Source organism: Triturus cristatus, chromosome 6 (genome assembly GCF_964204655.1).
Source record: "Triturus cristatus chromosome 6, aTriCri1.1, whole genome shotgun sequence".
Lineage (NCBI taxonomy): Eukaryota > Metazoa > Chordata > Amphibia > Caudata > Salamandridae > Triturus > Triturus cristatus.
The window spans coordinates 1,214,510,634-1,214,526,943 of NC_140589.1; the positions used below are offsets into that span (position 1 = coordinate 1,214,510,634).

Sequence of the window (16,310 nt, forward strand, 5' to 3'; positions counted from 1 at the left end):
ACTTTTGGCTCTAAGCCCCTGGGACTCCCATGAGTAGAGGCTCTACTCAAAACCTGCTTCTAATCCCTGGCATCAGCCCGGAACCGTGAACAAAGACCACGAGGATGACCCCACAGTGACTGTGACCCCGATTCCGGCACCCAAGGACTTACCTCGATGCTCCTGACAACGCCTGCAGCCTCAGAACCAGGTGCCCCCCCAACCGCGATCAACAGAGGGTAAGATTTCCCGACACCAAAAGGCACCCGGCGCCCCCCTGTGTCCAACTCCGGGGTACCTACCTATCCTCCAACTACCGAACTTACCTCTCAAAGTGGTGGTGGCGGCACCTGAAGAATCTTCGTCCCCGAGCTTGCAGTCTTTTTCTAATCCGGAGCTTTCCGATTGAAATCAATTGAGCACCCTGCACCCAGCCGCCCGAGTGGCCCTGGCAGTGTAGCCTTTGCACCTATCTACTTCCCCATTTGCCCTGAGCAAGTGACCAGTAGCCTAGCTCCCACAGCCGCGTGGCCTGCTGGTCAGCAGCCACCAACCAAGGCCCCCCTGCCTCTCATAGGATAACATTGGGCCGAACTCTCTCTGCACCCGGCCGCCCCTGCACCGCTGAGGGTGTAACTACTGTACCTTACTGACCCTGGGAGACCCCTGGGTCTATGCCCAGAACCTTAACTCTGCCAGTCGAGTACTTACCTTTAAACCGATAACTCAATTTTCTCCATAGGGGTAACATTGACTGGTTTCTTCTGAAAAACATTTTAAGTGTGGAGTTTTCAAAACTTAAAATATTCACCAAAAATCAGCCGAGTAATGAAAACGAAAATACTCACCTGCTTTTAGGTGAGCTCCCAGTGCTGGATCTTGGTGCCCTGCACTGACTGAAAAATATTCACAACCGTACTTACCAGTAACCCAATTTTCTTCCATAGGAAATCATTGACTGTTTTTCTGTGAAATTTCTTCTAAGTGTCAATTTCTGCAAACTTTAAATATTCTTTAAAAATCGTACAAATTATGAAAACGTAATTACTTACCTGTTTTGGATAAAGGTTCCATTACTGAGTCTAGGCACCCAGTACTGGATTACAAAAGTAACAAGAACATCCTATACCTGCAACTTGAATGTTGTTCCATAGGGAATCGTTGACTGTTTTCTATGAAATTTCTTCTAAGTGTCAACTTTTAAAATAGCAAAATATTACTTAAAAAAACTAGTAGTAACTAAGTCGACTTTTATCACTTGGTTCTAAATACTGGCCCAGTCATAGCAACAGAAATGCCGCTTCCTCTACGCAGCTTGCCGGACTTTGAGTTTAGCGTGGCATTCTCCTGATCGCTTTCACTTTCGCCATTGCTTTTACTTTCACGGCTGCTTGTTTTTTTCCCATCAGCCTCTCCTCCCGCTGGCTGCCTCCTCATCAGCTCACTTTCCTCTGTCTTTCTTCTCTGCCTCCTTCACTTTGTCTCTTTCCATCCAGCTGTTGACGGGCAAGGCCCCTTCCCTCCTCAACCACGCCCCGCTCTCCCCTCCATGGCCCCTCCATCCCGGTGGTCACCCAGTGCAGTGTCTCCATTCCTCATAGCCTTAAGTGTTACCCGGAACCCTGGTGCCTCCGGCTCCCTCTGCCCAGGAGCCGCTTCCCATCTACCCGGGTCAGAAGTGGGTTGCAGCATGGCACAGGCTGCTGGACTGGGCAGTGTCTCTGGGGTGCAGCGGGGACGGGGGCTCTGAGCTGAGCCGGGACAGGCATCGGACTTTCCCGCAGCAGGCATCGGACTTTCCCGCAGCCAGTACTGCGAATCCCCTCTGACACCCACAACTCAGCCCGCAATAGTGTGCCTGCAGGGTCGTGGTGGGAGGGCACAGCGGTGTGCCGGTCACTGCTGGGTGTGTGCGCCTCGAATGTGTTTGTGCATGACTTGTTGCCAGGCGAGGGGAAGAGTAAACCAGTGGGACTTCATTAGAAAGCAAATTGAAAATAGCGGTACTTCTTTAAATGTCCCGTAATTCTCTGCTAGGGGTTGGCCATTTGTTTAAACTCACACCTGCAAACAATTGCCGCTCAGTACTCGAGGTTTAAAACATACATCCAATATTTGATGACACCCAAGAGCGGTAATTTGTGACAGCTGGAGTTGTATATAGTCACTGACTTGCATTTTAATAACTTAGATTTTAAGTTGTAGGTAGTACACGAAGGTGGCTTTCTGGGTTTTTAAAACACGTTGCACTAGCTGATAGTATAAAGTATACCCGATTTTAAATCTCAGAATGTATTCTTTTTACCCCACTTTGACTTAATGTTATCAGCTGCATTATTGATTTTTCTTTCTACCGTACTATTATTGTTGACATCTGTATATTCAGTGCAAGGTGCCTTTGCAATAATTCTACAATTGAACGTGAAATTTAAGAAGTGACTGCTTTACTCTGATGAAGAAATCACATCGTTTTTGTGCATCTTAATGTGATTTCACTTCCTTACATGGGCGCAGTTATACCTACGCTCGACATGACTACTCATGAGGCACGCCGTCTTGATGGGTGCATCAGTGTACATACTATAATAAAAATATAAATATTGTTCAAAGTATGAGATGGAAGTTACCTGTATTGATCAGTTATCTGATGAGGAACTGTAATCTTATAAAACTTATCGTGAATAACGGTCTCAAGCAGTTATTTTTTTCCTTTAAAAAGTTTTAGTCGTTTCTCTCAGATGACCCATGTCTCGTAGCTCACCACACATTTATTGCACATACAAAAAAAGCATAAAGGTAGATTCATACAAAAGAAGATGGGCAGCAGTGTATGAAGAGTTGATGGGTACATAAACAATCATTGGCATAGCCAATAGGTCTCGTTTTTGGGACCTTATAAGTATCTCGGCAGGGACACTCAACATCCTGTGACTCTGGGCAAATCTCTAATCTCCCCATACCTCACAAACAATGAATGTGTCCATCTGTAATGGAACTGGTGCTCATGTAAAGCGTTCTGATACCGATGGGACGAGTTTGCGCTATATAAAACTAAAAAAACAAGCATTAAAAATGCAATAGGTCGCGCCTTTGATGAATTTAAAGCCATTTGCTTTGCTATACATTAGCAAAGCAAATCGCTTTAACTTAATCAAAGGCGAGACCTTTTGCATTTTCAATGCTTGTTGTAAAAAATGGTGTCTCACAAGTGAGACGCATGCGCTAGCGTATGCTCTTGCAGGCTCAAACCTAAAAGTGGCTTTTATGCCAGAGTTCTTTAGGTAAGGCCCGTTTTTGGCCCTGCGCAAGATGAACAGGGAACGTAGTGCCACAAGCATACTGTAGCAAATCCTACGCTAGTTTTAACACTATTTTTGGCATGTATCCTTACATGGGTCTACAATATTCACTACAGAATTTTACTGACACGACTGAGGCTAAACACGGTACATTTTGTGGTCACTTTTCCTGAACCTTGTCTTCACCATGCCAGCCTACCAGCATATCCATGTGACTCGCTTTCCTCAGAATCTAATGCATTTTATACTTTTTTTGTATATTCTCTGTGCTGATTAGGACGTGTTTACTGATGCCAATTTTGAGACGCATGAATATCGGGCAATGTAGACCAGTCCTCCTTTCTATCCAGTCATTGCAATTGATTGATATTTGTTGAGTGTGACTAACTCCATTCATACTGCCTTCAGATGGCGGAGGACACTATGATACAATACTGATCATCAGTCCTGCTATTTGTTGCTCGATTTCTGCTGCCTCTTGGCACATGTTGATTTTTGTTGCTATATTGGGGAGTGTTTTTTTTTTTAATTGTTTTTAAAACTCAGATCTAGCAATTTGTACAATTAAATATATTTTATGGATGCGTATTTTGGTATTGTTCGGTGATCTTGTTGGGTGTGGAACTGTTTTTCAAATGGCTTGTTTGCTTTGTGTGCAATTTTTTTTTGTTAATGCATTTTGTGCTTTTATGTTTAAAACGTTAAACGAATAAATAACTTTTAATTGACTATCTGAATTGCAGAAACATGGAATTTGTTATTTAACTTATCTCAATCAACTGCATTTCTGCTTTTTATTTGTACAGAATTCTTTAGATGGCATACTTCATCCAGCCACCTGCAGGTCCTTGTTGACATTGCACCATACACGAATTATCCACGCCTTGATGTGTCAAGGGGAATACCAGCAAGCTCTGCGTTACATACAGATGATGAAGCCTCCATTAACTAGCAGCAGTGAGGTTACCCTTCATCTCACAGTTTTGCTCTACAATAGGTATGTGTAATATGATGTTTTGAATCTTCTCATTCATTGAGAAGGAAAACTCGGATGCTCACTTAAATTGATATTTTTTGGTTTTAAAATTTGTTTTAAGTTTAGAATGCAGTCCTTATGAAAGTATTAGATTTTTGTCTATAAACTCAAAATATCTTACACCCCACATCAGTTCCCCTCAACCTCCCTGCCCCTTTCTATTCCATTTTATGTTCACTGCAAGCTTTACCTTTTTTTGCCAACGATGTGACAGCTGCTCGTCTTAGATTGAGTTCTTCTGTATAATAATGGAGATAATTTCCCTGCGTTTTCAGTTACAGTGGATTTTCTTTTTTTAATTAGCACTTTTTCTGATTCTTGCTGTTTGCACAAGACTCCAAATAATATACAGTTTGTAGATCCCAGGTACTCTTGTTGAGCTGGCACCGTTTATATATCACACAGTAATTCTAAACAGAAAATAAAAGTGTAGTGATATAGAAAAATGTGTCCTTTGGTCTAGCCTAGAGACTGTTTTAGCTGTGCTGCTAGCATCCTGTTTCCCCCCAAAAATCATTATATATATATATCTCGTTAGTTATATAGTCCTTATCTTAGAATAACCCCCAGGCGTCAGACTGGATCCGGAAAGGTTTTTCATCAGCAGCGCATCGGAAGGTGCGTCAGTCGGATCTGTCGTCGGCGTCATGGTCGCCGGTATAACGTCACGGCAGCTACTTAGATGCCGTCCTTGCGTGCTGGCATCAGTTCTTCATTTTTCTGCGCCAGCCAGTGCAGATCCGGGAAGAGCGGTACCTCAGTCAATTTTTGACTAACTTTTTCTCGACTTATTGTTTCGAGACTCCTAACAGGTGCACGAGAGATGCCCGGTTTCAAGGCCTGCGGTTCCTGTAACCGACTGATGTCGGTGACAGATCCGCACCGCATGTGCCTCTTTTGCCTGGAGCGCGACCACGACCCCAAGTCGTGCTCTGACTGTCGGTCGATGGCACTGAAGGCTTTGCGAGACCGGTCCCGAAAGCTGCTTGAACGCCGGCAGTCGGCTCTGCGCCGTTCGAGGTCCCGGTCGAGAAGGAGGTTGAGGGACCGGTCGTCACCACCATTCCGGCTCGAAATCATTGAAGTCTTCGCACTCGGGGTCGGGTAAGTCGAAGCATAAGCAGACAACGAAGAAACAGTCTCTCTTAGACTTCTCCTCGTCGGTCGGCCAATCCGACGAGGCACGCGGGTGATGCCCCTCCTGAGTGGTTGACTCCGAGTTTCATTCCCTTTCCAGGACCCGGAGTGACCCCGCCCAGCTTCGTACGTTCTACGAGGCGATGCATGCCATCTTTGGGCGGACTGACCCCGCCGGCTCGCCTTCGGGCCCTGCGGATTTGGTTGGGGGGGGCCAGGTCTCCGCTGCCGGCGGCTCTGGCACTGCAGGCCCCCCTTGGATCCAGGCCTGGATCCGTTTTGCGCCGGTTCACCTGGTAACTCCTCCACAGGCGCCGCGCCTCATTGCACTATTACCGCGTTCGGCGCCGGTCAGCTCCCCGGCTGGTGTCGACCCTGGCATCCATCCCGACATGGACATGGACATGGACACGGAGCCGGACCGGCATAGTCAGACGCCGTATCCGGCGTTGGGTGGGGTTTTTATCCCCCTGCTCACTACTGGGGTCCTTTTTCAACAATAATAGCACCCAGAGAATGATGAGGAGGACTGGGAGGGTCAGGTGACCCTTTGACACACCAGTTAGACACTGAGCTGGACTGGAGAGAGGAACTGGGGGATGCCAGTGGTTTGGACACCTCCCCTGACCTTGGCATGTTGTCTCCTCCTACCGTGGCTGCGGAGGAAGGAGCATCATATGCAGTGGTGTTGCGTAGGGCAGCCGAGGCTCTCAACCTCAAGCTTCCTATGGCGGCGGTCAGGACTAACCTCCCGACAGGTGCTTCAACCGGCTGCGAGCTCTTCGGAGCCCTTTCTGCCATTTAATGAGGCCCTCACAGACGTCCTTTTGGGCACGTGGTCCAGGATGATTTCCCGACGCCACCGCCCGGCTCCGGGCGACCCCACTTTACCCTTCCAACATCCCTCCCTGGAAAGCTTGGTAGTTCACGCTTCTACCTCCAAGAGCGCCTTTCCTACCGCTCCACCGGAAAGGGAATCCAAGAAGCTGGACTACCTTTGCAAGAACATTTTCTCTTCTGCCAGCTTAGGACTGTGGTCCGTAAACACTGCATGTCTCTTGGGCCGTTATTCGCACTAAGTGTGGGATAAGGTGGCGCAAGTGCTGCCTCAGTGTCTGGAGGACGCCGACTCTCTGGGCAGGACCATTTCAACGTCGGTAGCGCTTCGTCGCTATGCCTGGATGAGGTCCACTGGCTTCTCAGGGGATGTCCAGAACACCTTGTTGGACATGCCCTTTGATGGCTGTAGCCTTTTTGGTGACAAAGCAGACGTCGCCCTAGAGTGCTTCATGGATTCACAGGCTACGGCCAAGTCCTTGGGCATCTCCACCCATCCGGCGCAGTCTGCTTTTCTCCCCTTTCGTGGCTACGGAAGGGCTGCTCCGCTACGTCCCACCCAGAGCCAAAGGCCGCAGTAAGTTACCCAACCTTCGCGGGGACGTGGAAACAATCGGCGTAGTTCCGGAGGCCAGCGGGCGGGCCAGTCCACCAACACCACCTCTGCAGCAGCCTCCAAACCCTCCTAGTCCGACCTTTCAGGCCCATCAAACGCCAGTGGGTGGCAGGATTTGCCATCCCCTCCCTTCACTGGTGCACCATCACGTCGGACAGGTGGGTTTTGCAAATAGTCCGAAGGGGCTACTTCCTCCCCTTCAAGACTAACCTTCCAGCCATGCCACCGCGATACCACTGCATGTCGGAGGATCATCTGGCCCTTCTTCAGCAGGAAGTTACGGCTCTCTTGGCCAAGGGAGCCATCGAGCACGTTCCTGTCCCAGAAGTAGGCCGTGGTTGTTATTCCCACTACTTTCTGGTTCCCAAGAAGGACAAGGGCCTGCCTCCTATCTTGGACATCGGGGACATAAATCGCTTCTTCCGAAAGGAGAAGTTCAAGATGTTGACGCTTGATCAGGTGTTGTCTGCCCTCGACCCGCAAGACTGGATGGTAGCGTTGGATTTACTGGACCCCGTCCTGCTGGCCCACCGGCGTTACCTGCGGTTCACGGTAGGCCACGAGCACTTTCAGTTTACCGTGGTCCCCTTTGGCCTTACCAGCGCCCCTCTGGTGTTCACGAAAGTGATGGCGGTGGTCGCAGCTCACCTGCGCATATCAGGGGTTTCAGTCTTCCCCTATCTTGATGACTGGCTGTTGAAGGTGGGCTCGACCCCGGCAGTCGTCTCCCACCTCCTGACTACGGCCAACCTCCTGCATTCGCTGGGGTTCTCCGTCAATGTGCCCAAGTCGCAGCCGATTCCCTCTCAGAAGCTCCTCTTCATTGGAGTGATTCCGGACACGACGCGGTTTTGGGACTATCCTCCCGAACAGCGAGTCCGGGATATAAGGGCTATAATTCCGATCTTTCAGCCTCTATCCCGGGTTTTGGTCAGAATAACCCTGCGGCTGCTGGGCCTCATGGCCTCCTGCATCCTGCTGGTCGATCAGGTCAGGTGGCATATGCGGGCTCTGCAGTGTGACCTGAAGTTCCAGTGGGCGCAGCATCAGGGGATTCTGTCCGATTGCGTTCAGATTTTGGTGGGCACTGCTCAACAACTGCAGTGGTGGCTCATGAACCAGGATTGGGTCAATGGCAGATCCCTCTCCCTTCCACAGCCAAACTACACTGTGGTGACGGGTGCATCCCTTCTTGGGTGGGGCGGCCACATGGGAGAGGCTGATATCAGATGCCTCCGGCGGAGTCCGGGCTTCACATCAACCTTCTGGAACTCCGGGCGATTCGTCTTGCACTGAAGGCATTCCTTCCCTCTGTCTGGGGAAGAGTAGTGCAGGTGTTCACGGACAACACCACTGCCATGTGGTACTGCAACAAACAAGGCGGGGTGGGGTCATGATCCCTATGTCCGGAGTCCCTCCGCCTCTGGACATGGCTGGAACATCAGGGCATTTCCTTGGTGGTTCAACACCTGGCAGGTTCTCTGAATGCCAGGGCGGACGAACTCAGCCGCATGTATATGATGGATCACGAATGGCGTCTTCACTTGGAGGTGGTGCAAGGTCTCTTTCAACATTGGGGAGAGCCTTAGTTAGATCTATTCACCACCGCAGAGAACACGCAATGTCAGCAATTCTGCGCGTTGGAATTTCCAAGGCGGCACTCGCTCTGCGACGCTTTTCGTCGCGAGTGGAGTTGCGGTCTGTTGTACGCCTTTCCTGCATATACCACTTCTGCCCAGAGTGCTGAAGAAGATCAGGCGCGACCGGGCACAAGTCATTCTTGTGCCTTCGGATTTGGCACGAAGAGTCTGGTATCCCGAGCTGCTCAACATTGCTATCGATCCTCCGATCAGACTGTCTCTTCGGGAGGATCTTCTGTCGCAGCAGCAGAGGACGGTCCTCCACCCGGACCTGTCCAGTCTTCACCTCCTTGCATGGAGATTGAGTGGCCAAGCGTCCCTCCACAAAGACAGTATATTCATATTTGTGGCATGGTGCACAGCAAAGGCTGTGGATCTCCTTTCTGCCCCTCTTTCTGAAGTACTCTTGTTTCTTCTCTCTTTAGCCCACCAGGGCTCTGCTCTGGGCACTATCGAGGGCTATCTTTCTGCCTTCCTTTGGTTGCCAGATCAGCCTTCTCTTTTCAAGTCCCCGGTAGTTAACCGTTTCCTAAAATGCTTAGCGCATCTTTTTCCTCCAATACCCTTCGTTATGCCTCAGTGGAACTTGAATCTTGTGCTAACTTATTTAATGTGTGCTCCCTTTGAGCCACTGCATAACTGTCCTTTACGTCTTATGACTCTGTGAAGGGGAACAGGACATAGAAGAGGAACCAGCTGTTCCCTGGCACATATTACACTCACCTGCACCATCTCCTTCTTCCCTGCAGCTGAGCTCCAAGACAGAGTGCGAAGGACGGCACCTAAAACCAGGCAAACGCGGCACATCTAGTTCTCTTCTAGGGTATCCTCATCAAAGTCATAAGCACATAAATATTCTCACCCATGTGTGGGTTCCCAGAAAAATACAACATATATGTGGAACCATATATGTGGCTCTATATATATAGATATAGATATAGTTATAGATATAGCTATAGATCTAGATATATATAAAAAACACAAAGCAGCCTTCCATAGCTATGCCGAACAATGTTGTAAGAAATTTCCCTGTATATAAATACACTCCAATAAAAGCAGGGAAAAAATTCACATTTGAAAAACTGCTTTAATAAAACAGCAGAAATCACCATCTTACAAGGAAGAATGAGAAAACATTGTCAGCACATAGGCTGCATTGCATAAAAACCTTACTGTAGAAAGCTTAAGAGCTAACCCACAGAAACACACAGATAAACTGGCACCGTGCCTTTAAGGCAGCCATGACCCCTAGCTTTCCATCATGCCTTAGGGGTGAAAGGTCAGTTGTAAAGGAAGCGAGGCCCAAGAACTGACCGACTATGTCCAACAATTACGCTCCTGACTTGGGAAGCTCAGGAACCTAGCCCACACTCAGTTAGAAAAAAGCCAACAGAGACAGAAAAGATGGTATGAAAAAGGGAAAAAATGGAGGGAGTAACAAATAAATGACTGGGTTTTAGTCCTCCTTCCCACGTGCCACAAGAAGATGGTATCGGAATGGAAAGGGCCATATCTAATCGTAGGTAAATACGGGAGAACCACCTACAGGGTGCGAGTGGGGAAAACCAGGGAACAGGTTTACCACATAAATTTACTTAAAGTGGATAGGACCGCCTCCTAGAGTTGTGTCCTTTACCCAAAACGCTGACATAAACCCCTGTATCTTGGAGCTGTTACGCATCAACGATCAACTTACCAAGGAACAGAGACATTCCCTCCAGCTCCTGCTAGAGGCATATTCTGGCCTCTTTTCAGACACCCCAGGGCGTACCCACTTAGCTGAACACGCCATTCACACTGAGAAGGGGATGGTAGTGAAACCAAAGCCAGATAGACTACCTGAAGCCAGACGTATAGCTATTGCAGATGAGGTATCACAAATGTTACAAATGAAAGTGATTCAACCTTCCAAGAGTAACTGGTCCTCCCCAATAGTTTTGGTCCCCAAACCTGATGGGTCAGTTAGATTTTGTATAGCTTTCAGGGCGGTAAACAGGGTTTCCAAATGTGATGCTTACCCCCTACCTCGAATCGATGCACTGATAGAGAAGCTTGGGGAAGCGAGATACATCACTACCATCGACCTAACAAAGGGGTATTGGCAAGTCCCGTTACGACCGGAGGATCAGGAAAAACGGCTTTAGCTTACTCCTGATGGTCTTTTTTAAATTTACGGTTTTGCCGTTTGGACTCCCACCACTTTTCAAAGGCTGATGAACGAAGTATTAAAAGGGCATCAGGCCTATTCCTCTGCTTATTTAGATGATATTGTACTTTTTAGTCCCACCTGGTACCTGCAGATTACCAAAGATTCAGTACATGTGGAACTCTGGGCAGGAATGCACACTTTACCGAGCCACGAAGGGGGCTTTTTTCATCCCACTAGGAATTGGGGCTTGAAGGAGTAGGTTTGTTGGAATGTGAACCCACCATCATCAGGGTGCAAAGCTCACATAAGCTGTGGCGTAATGTGGGAGAGGCACAGGCCTAAAGAGACCTATGTAGTTGTATACAACTTTCAAAATGTTCTTAAATTCAATTCAACCACCTCTCTTTAATGTAACAGTTTTGTGTGGAGTCTACCTGGATAACTCCACCCATGGCCTCGTATTGGCAGCTATTTTAAATGTCCACTTACCATTTTATGCCCGCCCATAACTAGCCTCGTTCTGGCCTCAAGTAAGCTGACAGATTTTGCATTAGTCTCTTGATTAAATGTTTCCTGCAAGAGGGTGTTTCAGAGAGACTATAATAGTTTCCATTTGGTTTGGATATTCAGAATAATTTTAACAAAGAGCAGTGAGTCACTTCCAGGAATTTGAGGTTGTTCGCTGATGGGTGAATGCCACAGCAGTGCAACTTGAGGGATTGGCAATTCATTGTCATCAATTTCGGAGTTCTTCACCTCATGGTGGCTCTATTCCTCTTGCCATCCTTACACATCCTGTTGCATTAAATCCATAGGCAGCAACATTTGTTGCATGCTTAAAATTCTTCTTTCTAAAGTTTAAAGCTAGAATCTGTGGTTTGTAGTACTCTGTGAAAAAGTTAATTTCAAAGTGTGCTTGAAAATATCATTTTGCAGTGTGCTTTACAATGTGGTTCTCTTTTGTTGATTGCCAACAATAAGTGTGATATTTCCAGGAGCATCGTGGAGGCCATGAACCTACTTCGTCTACACTCCACCAGGCTAAATGTGAAAGAGTTACTAAAGCATATGTACGAAGCTTGTCAAGAGATGGGCTTAATGGAAGACTTGCTGAAACTTCCCTTCACAGACACTGAACAAGTAAGCATTTGCAGAAAAAGTGAATTTATGACAAGTGCTCAATGACATTTGCATTCCTCTAGGATGAAACGATTTTTATTTTCTTTTTTTAAATTCCTAATTCATGCTTACTTCCCATTTTTGTGTCTCTTGCTGATAGTCACACCTCAATTTACCATGTTAACAGATGTCTTCAGAATAGTGACACCAAGAGATGCAAATGATTGTAGCCCTAAGTGTTTACTACAACCTTAAATAGTAAAAATCCAACAGGTGATTGCTCCTTTTATCCTTATTAGATTTTATAACTCTGCTAGACAAGCTGGTGGATTAGAAATGAGGTAGCAACTTTGTTTTCTATTGTGATGGTTTTGTTTCTGACAGTCAAAGTTTGAGATAATATCTGGCTTCACAATTGAAACACTGAGTGCCTCCCCAACGTTCTTCCATTTGACTATCCTTGAACAACCGATTGTCGCATTTCTGGTAGATAATCTAACTGAGGAGATTCACCCCATCATGCATAACAGCAATCATTGAAACCAGGAGTTAACATTCTTAAGCAGAAGTCATCCCAGAGGCCCAGTCTATATTTTATCTAAGGTCTATGAATGCAAACGTTTGCTTACTGTATAGATTATTTCAGTCCAAAATACACTCTATACTAAGGCTTCTCCGTCATAGAATTTTCATTGATGGTGATAAACACCACATAGTTCTGTCTGTGTGGGATTCTAGAGCACTTTCAGCTAGAAATAAGATACTCTAATTTAACAGTTTTCAATGTATTAGTCTGTAAGCAAAAGTATCAAATCCTTTGTTTATCTTTTCTTTTAAAAACTCACTGAATGAAACTATAAATAAACTCAAACTGGGACTCGTGATAGTTCTGCAGAAAAAGATACCGTTGACTACAATTGAGGTGAATATTACCTTTTTGGTAGTTATTTTCCAAAGCTATCCTGCACAGACGGCCAATCTTGAAGTTAATTTTTTGCGTGACAGCTGGGTTCTGTCTCCTATTTAAACAGAATATCACACTGCTAACTTCCTTTTAGAATGGCTAGTTATTGGACTTCATCGAAGATAGCCAAGGCTCAGAACTGGGATTGCAAAGAAGCTTTTCCTTCGTCAAGATGAATTCATTGATAGTAATGAATGTTGAGCAGGATAGCAAGCTCATTGTCTGAAAATGTGGCAGTTGGCAATGAGAAGACTAACTCTAGACAAGAACAGGATAATTATGTCTGAAACGTTAGTTAAAAGAATCTTGTTCCATTTGGTAATCCACTTCTGCTAGAATCTGAATCATATGGGAACTTTTCCTTTTGCGCTTTCTACCTTGTACTGTGTATCACCGAAGGATCCCACAAGTGCTTTGATGCCTTGTTCATGGCTACTCTTAAATGCCATTAAAGTTCATGACTGCCTACTAGACAAATTGCCTCGGTGTGTTAAGCAGAGTGGAGAACTTCAGCAGCAAGTGTGCCTCTATACCATGTGGCCCATAGCCAACTGAGCCTCAATTGCTTTGACTTTCCCATCCTTGAGAAAATCCTGTATGGTTACATTTTTGTCATGGAGCCCTGATAACATTGACCTTGCATTCAAAGACATCCATTGAGTTTGTCATCGCTTTGAGGACCCTAGATCCACTGAGCAAGAATTAGGCATCTAATCCAAGGAGATTTCTAGCCTCCATCTTGGAGGTAGCTAGCCATCAAGCAGCGTGCTCCACTCCTGTGGCTTGCCGTAAGAGGGCCCCAGTTGTGCACTCCAGTATTGTACAATATAATGAATGAGGATATTTGTATAGCACATTTAGGCATCTACTGAGTGTTCCCTGGGTCCCTGCCAATCAGGTTCCTTGGGCTGGTGTTATTTCCAAAACTGTACCTTTGTTTCCACTATTGGTTCCCCTCTGGTCCACATATCCGTCCCTTGTAAAAGGTACCTCTGGTACCAAGTGCCTTGTGACCAGAGGGGGTCTCTACATGCTGCATCATGTATTGTTCCACCCTCAAGGACCCCTCACCAAACACATACACACCATGTGAGAAGGTGGCCTTATATATGCTGTCCACTAGTTCTAGTGGGCACCTTATATCAGTCCAAATAACCCCTTATGGTGAATGGTTAAAGACCACCTTTATTGAAAGCTATCCTAGTGGTAGCTATGGAGAGCAGCCTTGAGGCTAAGTCTTGAAGCAATGTAAAGCAGCTTGTTTTACCAGTCTATAATCTCTTGAATGATAAAATAAAGGACAAACACACCAGGTATATATTTAAAATATATGTATTTAGGTTAACACATGCCCCTCTAGTCTCTTTATAAGACTGGAGTTCGAAGTACTTAAGTTACAAGATAGCAATCATCAGTAATAGCACAAATACACGTTTGGGCCCTAGGGGCGTACCAAACCATATACCAAAAAAGTGGTATAAGAACCACGACTGGGATAGACACTAGGCCTATAGCCTGTGGAATCACTGGGACCCCAAGGAACCACCCAAGGTAGTGACACAGGGGACCCACGGGGACTGTATGCAGTGTGTAAGCACAACCGCGGGTTCCCGTTATCTTCTATAGGTAATGTCGCGGTTGGAAATTTAAAGATTAGGGACACTTCTAATCGAGTTGGGACCAAACCCTTTTGGACTTAAGAAGTTCTAGGGCTAGCACCCGCGAGAGCACCGGAGTACTCGAGTTACCTCACCCAGGGAAGCCGGGTGCATAGGTGTCTTTTGGTGTCGGGTCGCGTCGTCGATTTCAATGGAAGCTTGCAAAGAACTGCGGCTGCCGTGACGAGGAGAAGTGTCCAAAGAGATCCAAGCCTGGATCTAGGATGGAAGGAACCTGAAAGCAGAGGGGACAGAGTCTGGGTCACTAGCCAGTGACCGAGGGCAGGATGGACCAATGCCCACAGATGTCGGGTGCTTCAGGTGAGGTGATGGGTTACTTGACTCTTCAGCCACGAGGTCCAGGAGGCGTCGACGAAGTCCACGAGCCGGATTAGAGCTGTCCCACGAAGTCTGTCAAGTGCTGCGGTGTCGGCGACCAGTTTGGACCCAACGAGCCTTGGCAACGTCAAGTCACTGGAATTCAGAGAAAGGACTGCAGTGCAGACCAGCAAGGTCTGAGGGACTCACACAGCAAGGGTAAGTCAGGGCACATCTGGAGCAACCAGGGAAGCCCAATCAGAAAAGGAGTTGCCTTCGTGGGGACCTGCTAGCCAACGGGCTAGTGATCTCGAAGGAGCCTCGAGCGGTCGCACTTGAAGCTGGCCCACGGGTCACTCGTGGAGTGGAGGCCAACAATCTTCGGTGCCGGAGGTGCTCAAGGCTGGGGCTACTTGGAGCCCAAAGCACAACTTCGAGGAAGACCAGGAAGATAGTGTTGCTGCAAAACTTCACGGTGTCCAGGGGTCACGGTTCCACGCCACCCGCGATAGCCACTGGCCTCAACTTTGCTGTGGACTCAGGGTAGCCTCGGGGAAGTCTGGAAATCCACCTCTGGGGATGCAGAGACTTTGGCGTCTGGTGGTAGCTTCAGAATTGCAGACCGGTCAGTTGCTTCTTAGGTGCCTGCCAAGCAGGGGAGTCACTCCTTGATCCCAAGGGAGATCTCTTCAGTCTTCTAGTCAGGATAGAACGTCGAAGGTCCAGGATCTACGTTGCAGAGTTTCGTCCAGGGTAATCTAAAGTCCTAGGGGCTGGATTCCTAAACTTATAGTAAGTTTAGGGGATGGGCTAACTCTAAGGCCCCACCTATGGGTGGGCTTGGAAAGAGGGGTGGTAAACCCATTTCCTTTGTCCAGTTACGCGCCAGAGCAGGTGCAGGTAGCCCCTGCAACCGGTTTGAACTGGGCTATGCACAGGGACAGCAAACGTGCCCCCAGTGCAGAACTTCAAAGCACCAGAGGGTGCTCCCTCCCAGACCCCATACACATCTGCCTATCTGGGGAGGTGGTTACACCTCCCTTCGACAGGAAACCTATTGTCCATGCCTCCCCTGCCGGAGTTTCGGTCAGCAGCAGGAGGCCAGACCCGTGTCTGTGGCAGAGGCATCCATTTTGTGATGCCAGGGCTCAGGAAAGTCCTACCGGTTTTAGCCAGTGTGAACATGTCTCTCCCTCTAGAAGGGTGGAATGCTACCCCCGCTGCCAGAACTGGCGGGGGAGTAGTATTCCAAAGCGTTTGACACCAAACACGACATGTTTTGATGCAGCCATCCCAAAGTTAGCATTTACCGCGAGGTTATAATGCACTTAAGAGTATATGGTATGGCTGTATCACAGAGCAGCCCTAAGGAAGTTTTTCTGAAAGCTGCAGAGGGGCTCAGCTCATGCTTAGGCACCCTCTCACATAAAACCAAACACTCTACCTTCAGGATTGTCAAGGCCTGCCATAGGAGTGGCTTGTAGGTTTATATGTGTCTGTATATATATATATGTGGATATAGGTAGCCTATATCACTGTAAGGGGTGCAACCACACCC

At 47.4% G+C, this 16,310-nt stretch overlaps 1 protein-coding gene across 1 annotated transcript in view; it reads left to right on the top strand.

Annotated features, from left to right (window-relative positions):
• Window positions 1–16,310, top strand: part of AHCTF1 (AT-hook containing transcription factor 1) — a 1,022,752-nt gene that overhangs the window by 316,084 nt on the left and 690,358 nt on the right. The window contains exons 21-22 of the mRNA XM_085612122.1: window positions 4,085–4,275; window positions 11,689–11,833. Coding sequence (XP_085468248.1) covers window positions 4,085–4,275; window positions 11,689–11,833 — 336 coding nt within the window. The remainder of the gene's footprint in view (window positions 1–4,084; window positions 4,276–11,688; window positions 11,834–16,310) is intronic.